The sequence below is a fragment of the Grammomys surdaster genome, unplaced genomic scaffold (genome assembly GCF_004785775.1).
Source record: "Grammomys surdaster isolate TR1022 unplaced genomic scaffold, NIH_TR_1.0 239, whole genome shotgun sequence".
NCBI classification, from domain to species: domain Eukaryota; kingdom Metazoa; phylum Chordata; class Mammalia; order Rodentia; family Muridae; genus Grammomys; species Grammomys surdaster.
Window position 1 is genome coordinate 9,209,020 of NW_021604684.1, and position 10,033 is coordinate 9,219,052.

The 10,033-nt window shown below is 44.7% G+C and overlaps 1 protein-coding gene across 1 annotated transcript in view; it reads right to left on the reverse strand.

The window, feature by feature from the left end:
- The window catches only part of Sh3tc2 (SH3 domain and tetratricopeptide repeats 2), a 63,006-nt gene that overhangs the window by 37,576 nt on the left and 15,397 nt on the right, over positions 1–10,033 (reverse strand). Inside the window, exons 5-8 of the mRNA XM_028774242.1 lie at positions 7,749–7,892; positions 6,470–6,668; positions 5,698–5,771; positions 3,378–3,573 (exon numbers count right to left, since the gene is read on the reverse strand). Of these exons, the coding sequence (XP_028630075.1) occupies positions 3,378–3,573; positions 5,698–5,771; positions 6,470–6,668; positions 7,749–7,892 (613 nt within the window). The remainder of the gene's footprint in view (positions 1–3,377; positions 3,574–5,697; positions 5,772–6,469; positions 6,669–7,748; positions 7,893–10,033) is intronic.

Here is a 10,033-nt window from a genome sequence, read left to right on the forward strand (position 1 = left end):
GTGCATCCCTGGGCTCCTGCCACCTTGCAGAAGCATACACATAGTTAGGTGTGTGCTGACTTGGGAATGGCTCCTGAGTAGTCTAGTACCTACTTCTAACATCCTATTAAAACTAAACCTCAAAAATTACCATGCATGCCAGGTGATGGTGGTGCATGACTTTAATCTCAGCACTTGGGAGGCAGAGACAGGCAGATTTCTGAGTTCGAGGCCAGCCTGGTCTACAGAGTGAGTTCCAGGACATCCAGGACTACACAGAGAAACCTTGTCTCGAAAAAAAAAAAACAAAGAAAAAAGAAAAAAAATTACCATGCATGACATATGACAAAAACATAATAATAAAAGCCAAAATATCGAACACTGGCACTCTGCAACCAGGCTTTGCGTGCTCTGTGCAGATGACCTTATTTAAGCTCTGGATGTCAGGTAGCACCAGCATCGTACACATTTTACAGATAAGAAAACTGAGAGCCAGAAAAATAAGTCACTATGTGTAAAGTCAGAGCACTGGTAAGCTTATGAAGACATGGGATTCCCTGGCTACCAATGTGCTTTGTCCAGTCTGACCCACAAATCTGAAAACCAGTAAGCTTCTATGCCTCTAAACTCATTCTCCAGTGTCAACCACAGGCCTTTCCCCAGCCAGCCCTGCCTCATCCACCACTGTCACCAACAGTGTTAACTGTCCTCTTCTGGCCAGCTCTTTCCTTGGGAGCTCTTTTGTATTCTTTCTTCTTCTCTTCTCATCTATAGAGATGGCTCTTCCTCCACTAGGTTTCTGCTATTTTCCTTCTCTCTCCCTCTCACCAGAACCTCGATGTCAGAATTCATACACTCAATGCCAGGATTCTAGTGTTTTAGATACAGAGCTTTGGATTCAAGCCCTTTGCTCCTGTGGGTCCCCACTAGTCCCTTGCAACAAAATTAAAAATCATTTAAACTGACATCTTTCACCTAGACGACAGGTAGTCACAACTTCTATAACTATCACAGCCCAAGACCTTCTCAGAACAATTAGACAGAGCTTCTAGGGGTGGGGGTGGGGGCAAGACACAGGTTCCTATATTTGCAAGTCTCTCTGATTATTAACTTCTCGTTCATTGCTGCTCATCACTAGTGTCTCCTCTCCCTTGCCACCCCTCCAGGATTCCAGCCTTAGCCTTATCCCTGGACTCCTGCTTCCTGCCCAGTGCCCTATTAATACATACTCAAAGCTGGGCAAGCACCCATCATCTCTCATCCTCTGCAAAGATCCAGATACTCAACATCCTCTGCAAGGTAAAGGGCACACCCTACATGGCCTCCCCACCTTCTGCATTAGGGAAGCCAATACTAGTGTTGGCTACATACAGCAGGGCTCTCATGATAACCTCTCATTTTCCCATGATGCAAAGCATAACTCAAAGGCTCTCTCTCTCTCTCTCTCTCTCTCTCTCTCTCTCTCTCTCTCGCACTATTAGGAGGTGTGGCCTTGTTGGAATAGGTATGTCACTGGGTGTGGCTTTAATACCCTTGTCCTAGCTGCCTGGAAGTCAGTCTTCTACTAGCAGCCTTCAGATGAAGATGTAGAACTCTCAGCTCTGCCTGCCCCATGCCTGTCTGGATGCTGCCATGTTCCCACATTGATGATAATGGATTGAACCTCTGAACCTGTAAGCAAGTCCCAATTAAATGTTGTCCTTATAAGACTTGCATTGGTCATGGTGTCTATTCACAGCAGTAAAACCCTAAGACAACGTCATTTCCCCTTCCTTTCCTAATCTCCTTCCCCTTCCATTTTCCCTACCTAATTATCTCTCCTGAGAGTTCCCTTGATAACTTGGTCCATTTTATAAATCCCAATTACCCTCCACCCCTCCCAAGGCATCAAGAATTGCTCTTCTTATTCAAGGATTTGGATTTTACACTTCTGCATTTGATAAATGGCCTGTCTCCTCTCAGGAAGAGGCAGAGCACAGAGCACTGCTCGTCTGCCTTCTATTCTCTTTATTGGCTCTTTTTATGGGAGGGAAGTCTAGTATAAACAGTGACAGCATTAGGCATTCCTTATGTAGCCCAAGATACTCCTATGTAGCCATAAATATTCCTTATGCAGCCTTAGAGAGTCCTCATAGAGACTTAAATATTCATTATGTAGCCTTTGATATCTAAGTTAGCTTTATATATTCTTCATGTAGCTTCAAATATCCCCCAATGTGGAATATGTGGCCACAGCATCTTTATGTGTGTAGGCATGTCTTTTCTCTTTTCCTTCGTACTCCCTGACCCCAACTTTGTGCTTTCCTATCACCTTTGGAAACACACCCAAATAGACTGTGCAATACTGCCCACCTCTGCTCCTCCCATATCAGGGGGGTTGGATAGGTTGGTCACCTGCTGCTAATTCATCTGCTCCTCAGAACCAGCCCTTCCAGAATCAAGGCAGAGAGAAGGAGAAGGTGCCTCCGGTTCACCTTGCCAATGCTGACTTCACACATTCAAGTTTTAGCCTGAACACTAAATGTGTCAACATCTTCAAGGGACCTACAAAGAAGAAATTGACCAAGCCAGTAATCTACTGTTCTCTGTCTATGCTCATCCTTTGACAGGGTCTTGTGATTGGACACAGTGAGAGAGGGGATTCAAACCCTTACCCTTAACCTAACTGCACCTTTCTTTGGTGCACAGCCCTTTGGTCTCAAGGCTCTGCTTCTTTCTTTGAACACAGCAAAGCTTCACAGAACATCTGTTGAAATAAACTGACATGATTTGGGTTGTTTTTTTGTTTGTTTGTTTTGTTTTTTTCTTTTTTTGATCACTCATCCTTCCTAGAACTTTCTGTGTTCACCATGGATGTCAATATGAGCTTCTCTGGCTCTACATTCAGGGCACTCCCTGCACTCTCTGCGAAGCTGCTCAGAGGTGTACTGGCTGGTTTTGTATCAATGTGACACACATTAGAGTCATCAGAGAGAAAGAAGTCTCAGTTGAAGAAATGTCTCCATGAGATCCAGCTGTAAGGCATTTTCTCAAATGAGGGGAACCAGTGCTAGAGAGCTCAGTCCATGGTCGATGTTACTATCCCTGGGTTGATGTCCTGAGTTCTTTAAGTAAGGAGGCTGAGCAAGGGAAGCATGCTTCCATGGGAAGCAAGCCTGTAAGCAGTAACCTTCCATGGCCTCTTCATCAGCTCCTGCATCTAGATTCCAGCCCTGCTTGAGTTCCTGTCCTGATTTCCTCCAAAGATGGACTGTGATCTGAAAGTGTAAGCCAAATAAACCCTTTCCTCCCCAGCTTTCATTTTGGTCATGGTGTTTCATCACAGCAATAGAAACCCTGACTAAGACAGAGGAGAAGAAAGTACTGGGGAAGGCAGCTGGGCCCCAAACCATACTCACATTGGGGAGCAGGAATCAAGATCTATGCTCCTTGTGGGGACAAAGCCCACTTCTCCTGAGCTCATTGACTTCCCAATGAACCACTGCAGCCCGGGTATGACAAAGCCAATGACTTCAATGCTTTCACCCCGGAGGAAACACAGTTCGTCCCTTTCCTCCTGTTCATAATCCATCAGAGCCTTGCACCGTCCTCTGCCTATGAGAAATAACACACAGGTCAACTGAAAAGACTTAGGAGAGTGAAGCTTCCCTCTCTATCGATACTGGGAAATCCTAGCCTTAGAAATTTCAACAGTTTGGTCAGTCACCACACACACCAAAATCAAACCCAGAAGAATGGCAAGGGATGGCTGGATTTTTATTTTGCCAAACTAGGACAACCAGAAAAGGAACTACAATCCAGATGCTTTTGATACCATGTTTTAAAAAGAAAAGACACTTTGACAATTATAAGAAGGTATTCTCATGCATGCCTTTAAGGTGGGTAAGCTTATGGCAAACTGGAATGTTCTTTGTATTGTCCTCAACTGATTCTGACACCTTCCTTGTGATGATTTGTTTATGCTTGGCCCAGGGAGTGGCACTATTAGAAGGTGTGGCCTTGGAGTAGATGTGTTACTGTGGACATGGGCTTAAGACCCTCATTCTAACTGCCTGGAAGCCAGTATTCTGCAGCCTTCAGATGAAAATGTAGAACTCTCAGTTCCTCCTGCACCATGCCTGCCTGGATGCTGTCATACTCCCACCTTGATGATAATGGACTGAATCTCTGAACTTACAAGCCAGTCCCAATTAAATGTTGTCCTTATAAGAGTTGCCTTGGTCATGTGTCTGTTCATAGCAGTAAAACTCTAACCAAGACATTCCTGCATATAAGACATTCTTGCTTGGCACAAGACCTCTGAGCACTGTATGAGAATCTCCACACCAGAAGGTGCCTACACCTCCTTCCAGCTGCTTCAGCCACTGTGACAGCTGATGCTTACAAATACTAGAGTAAAAAACAAACTGCATCACACCTGGTACCTAACCAACTCCTAGCAGATGTTACTGCACAGTCACTGTTGGAGCAGAGTGCTGTAAGGAACCCGGGGGGGGGGGGGGGGGGGCGGTGGGGGCTCGCCTTATGGCTATAGTGATTACCCAGTGTGATGAATGGCTCACCTAGACTCCACTAACAGTGTGTCTGTGAGTATTGTACTGTCTAGTTTCCAAAGCACATTTCCATTCCCAGATCTTCTCAAGCACCAGGCAGGCTACCTAGCAGAATACCTACTACTTCGTGGATAAGAAAGTAAGAGGCAGTGCTGACCGATGCTGTAAGGAGCTTACAGGTGGCAGAGCTAGGTCCACAATGAGGCTTCTCTGCTACTTCCCACCTCTCTCGTCCGTTTGCTTAGTTCTTGTGACAACTGGCTTGATTACTCAACTGCTTTATTGAGAAGGTAGAAGCATCGTGAGGGCAGGGAGTGCTGGTGTCGGGTTGTGTGACCCATAATAGGTTGTGTGACTCCAAAGCCCCATAGTTCTGACCATACATAGGATTGGTCATGTTGCTTCAAAATGCTAAAAATCTTGTTTATGGCCAATTACTGCATAGTTCTAATATTTTTATTCTGTAATTTCTTCTAGATATTTTTTAGTGTTATTTGGGTTTAGAACTAGAAAGTCTGTTTTTTGTTTTGTTTTGTTTTGTTTTGTTTTGTTTTGTTTTGCTAGAGATGCATGATAGGAAATGTATCAAAACAGGGAGCTGCAAGGACAAAGTTTCAACGGTGTATTTCAGATGTTTTGTTATCTAGTAAACTCATGTACTTACCAACATGTATGTGTGTACACAGAGATTAGCAGAAACGAATACGTGTGTGTGGACACAGGTCTGTGTGTGTGTGTGTGCCCGAGCACAAGCACCCAGAGTTCAATCATCTGTTCACCCACCGTCTACGGGGAATTCACTATGTACTAGGCATTCATAGTTCCCCTAAACCACATTACTCTATGGAAAATCAGAAAATGTTTGGGGAAGGAATGGGAAGCAGGTCACAGTTGGCACATGCAAGACTTTCTTTTCTATCTGTCTATCTTTAACTCTCTCTCACCCCCGACATTCCCTAACACCTCTCTCCCCACCCTCCCCACAGGTGTGTGTTCTGCCTGCTTGGGTAGGCAGGCATCTGTTTCCTCAGCCCTGGCTTGTGACCGTCAGTTCACAGACAAAGATCCCAAGTGTGCAGACAACAACTGGCTTTCCACATCCTGTCAGTGAGATTAGAAGGCAGGTAAACATCATCTTCCTGACAATGTTGTTTTCAACTCATACCGATCTGACCGGAGCCTGTCCAGTCTCTCTTCCTGGGAAGGCCACAGATTCCTGGGTAATTCTTCAGGAACCATCTGCCAGTGGAAACATGGAGTTTCAAAACATTAGGACAGCAAGCATAACAGTCCCATAGAAAAATGATGATGTGGTATGATTCTTGTGCATCTTATTTTAGTGACAGCCAACTGAGAACTTACTTTATACTGTGAAAAATGAATGCTCAGCAGAATGGGGTGTTTCCTACCTCTGCAATTATTCTGCCAGCTAAATAAGATACACACAGCCCTTAGTATTCTTGCTGTCGATTCTGCTAGGGCCAAGCAGAATGAATTTATAAAGCATGTCACTCCCTAGGCTCAAGTTTACACTATCCTCCAGCAGAAAGCTCAAACTTTAGTGTGAAGGACATGCCTGGGAAGCTAATTTAAAGTGGAGGTTTCTAGGCCCAGCACCAAGAGAGTCAGAGGAGGGTCTGGAGGCTGGATCCATAGTAACATACTCAGATGGTACTGACACAAGGGGTCCATGCATTGAAAAGCATTGCAAGGAGGTCATGAATTATATACTACATACTATGTCCATCTGAAATTTAGAGATTTCCCCACTTTCATCAAAAAATAAAAAATTTAGCTTAAAAAGTGAGGGATAAAAAGCCACGCCAATTTTGTCAGCTCTTCCAAACACTAGGAATATCATATCTCACAGGACCTCTATTCTGCACGAACTTCAGTCTGCTCTAGGCCCCACCCCCAGGGAGTGGACAGCTACTCACTGGTGGAAAGGGACAGGCAGGGGCTCCAGGGCTGACACAGGCACCAGGCCCCTCTGGCCCGTCACTAAGGACATGCCTTCCCACTCAGCTTCACCTCCAGAGAGCACAGAGATTAGCTCATTCTTGCACAGTGTCAAATATTCTCCTTCCTTGTCAGCTGGCTGAGCCACAGAGCACATGGCTCTGCAGAAGAAGTGACCTGTGGAGAGCAAGAAAAACCCTTCCAAGGAGTAGCCGGAAATGAGCGGATCTCCTATAAGGTAACACTTAGATGCAAAGTCCAGATAATTTTCTTCCTCTATAGAAAGTCCACTGTCCAGCAGGAGGCAAAAGGTCCTTGTGCTGTAATCCCTGGGAGTAGAAAAGTCACTGACAGGGAGTTCACTTAAAATAGATACTCACCATTCTGAGTAGTTAGTGAGAATAAGGCTTAATTGAACTTTACCTCAAAAATGAGATGAAGCAAAGACCCAGAGAAATGCATGCGTGTGCACTCACTAAACTCTGGCTGGCCTTGCAGCCCTGTGCTTTGTTCAGAGCCACGATGAGAAAAGGAAGTCCGTCTAGACTAATGCAATGGCTCTGGATGAACTTTGTAATGGTACCATGTGAACTGTATCCATTCTAAGAGCTGTGCATGGAATCAGAAAGAGAATCACTTTTGTAAAACTATCCTGGGCCCATCTAGCTTTCAATATGTATCAAGTGATCAGACTTGACCACCTCCTAGTCTGATGGAGTCTGCCCCTGTGGAAAGAATGAGGGGTGCTTCAGCTGGCTCCTCAACATTCTGCTATTGGATTTCGTGAAATAGTTCAGGTTTTCTGGGATCTATAGATGTATTTTACATTCAGATTCTATCATGTGTCTGTAGAGCTGTTTCTCAATCATGGAGACCATTAGAATCACACGGGAAACTTTGTTTTTAAAATGTCAGTGCCAGGCTCTCCGCCTCCAGGAACTCTGTCATCTTAGATAGAGCCAGACAGGGCCCCATCTTAAACCCCGAAACAGCCTGAACATGAATTCCCTGGACCAACTGACGCAGCTGTTTGGGTGAGGTGGGGACTGAGCTGAGAAGGATGCTTGAAGTTTTGTTATAATAGATAGGTTTACTCATGTATGTCTTTACCATTCAGAGATTTATTTATTTATTTATTTATTTATTTATTTATTTATTTATTTATTTATTGCCTTTTTTGGTATCTTAATTATCTGAGGGACTCTAGTAACAAATATCTAGGCAAGGCTCCCATCCCAAATCCCATGCCAGACTCACCTTCCTGCAGCAGGAGGCCCAGGTATATGTTTTCCAAGTGATTGTCATCCACAGACACTTGGATCTCTGTGTCGTCCACCAGTCTGCTGTTGAGCCAATACGTGTGGTCGAAGAAGAGGTGTTCCAGACACGTGGACACATAGCCTAGAGGTCAATCCAACAAGGCTGAGCCAGATAAGTCCCGCCCTCAGCCACCACAAAAGAGAAAGTAGGCTCCCCGCTGCCTTCACACCCAGACCTGTCATTTAGATGGAGCAGAGCACTAACTAGATACTTTCTAGAATGAACTGATTCTTCTCAACATCTGTTAGGAAATGCAAGTTGAGTGTGAGTTATGTTTACCATTCTAAGCACTTCAACGTCTTCATGAATGCACATTTATCTTTTTTTTTTTTACATTTACTCATTTACTCTGTGTGTGTGTGTGTCTGTATGTCTGTGTATTGTGTACATATGAGCACACACACACTTGTGGTTCACAGTGCCTGAGTGGAGGCCAAAGGATAACTTGCAGGAGTCAGTTTTCTCCATCCATCCTGTGAGTTTCTGGGAAGGGACTCAGGTCATCAGGCTTGGTAGGCAGGGCCTTCATCACTCAGCCATTTCATTGGCCCTCAGCCATTTCTTTTCTAATACAACAATGGTGGTCATCCGGTTCACTGTGTCGACTCTGAGGGTTCCTGGCCTCCCCTTCAAGTTGTAACCTGAACTCCATACTTCTGGACCCTGGTGACGTGGGAGCTGAGGAGGCTGTCCCTAGCCCATGGAGTTAGAAATCCCTTTCTCCCATCTGCTCTGATTCTGATCTCTCCCACAGCCTAGGAAGCTCTGCCTCGTGATGAGCAAAATGGCTGGAGATGTAGCACAGTGGTTAGACTGCTTGCCTAGCATGAGCAAACCTCTAGATTTGACTCTCAGAATTGAAAAAGAGAAAGAGGGCAGAGAGAGAAAACGTAAAACTATGTCAATTGCAAAAAAAAAAAAAAAAAAAAAAAGGGGGGTGGAGAGGGGGTTCAGCGGTTAAGAGCACTGACAGCTCTTCCAGAGGTCCTGAGTTCAAATCCCAGCAACCACATGGTGGCTCACAACCATCCGTAATGAGATTGGATGCCCTCTTCTGGTGTGTCTGAAGACAGCTACAGTGTACTCATCAATGAAATAAATAAATAAATCTTTTTAAAAAATCACTATTATATGTCAATATTCCTCTAAACATTAGTTCTCAGGTTGAAATTCTGCTTTTTATTTTGAGTCTTTTCTCACCATTCCCATAATACAATAGGCTGCCATCCTCCACCCACACTCTTCACTACAAAGGCCTTCTTAAATTTGAAAGTTCACACCTGGAAGTCTTATAAAAACACAGACATTAACTCATAGGCCTGAGCTAGAGCCTGGGTTTCTGCGTCTAACACTAGGTGCACTCCATGGAGCGAACTAACTGGGCCACAGAGCAAAAATGTATACTGCCCATCTGTAATGGTCACAGGAAATATGCACGTAAAGAGCAGGAAAACCACCCTGGCCATCAGTTTCCCCTCCAGCCAAGGGGTACTCTGACCCTCAGCCCAGCTCAGCAGTGTTCTCTAGGTATAACTGCAGGGAACCCAATGTTTTCTGTAAATTAGGTGACTTGGCTCTGAAGCCATCAGTTCCTGCCAGGAGATTTTTTTTTTTGTCTTGGAACAGAGGATGTAACAGTGCCCACTACAGTGGCAATGTCACTGCATCCTGACATCTGTGACCTTCTAGAAAGCCCTGAAGTCTGGGGCCGTTTTCCCAGCTGGGTCTTCCATCTTGTTCTTTGACTCTTACATGCCACAGAGCACCCCTGAATTTCAGCGTTCTGAGCAGCTTCTCCATCTTTCTCTCCTTCATGAACTCCACATCTGGCTGCTTCCAACTCAGTAGCTCACCAAGCCAATTACGTAACTAAAGAAAAAAATCTCCTTGGACATAGGAAATGACATTCTATTTCCTTATGGGAAAAGACACATCCATTCATAAAATGTCTTCAGATGACATCTTAGAGTAATAGGTAATATTTATTGTAAAATTAGCTTTAGAGAGTTTATGACATTTCAAAAGCTAACCATCCATTTCAGAGTTTCATCTCTTTTAACTATCAGAGACAAACCAGTTCCCCGGTATCAGGCTCAAGGAGCCAGCTGGATTGGTGTAGGAGGAGCTAGGGTGGGAGGAGTTAGGAGAGGAAGAGGAAAAGGAAGAGGAGGAGCTAGGAGAGAGAGAGAGAGAGAGAGAGAGAGAGAGAGAGAGAGAGAGAG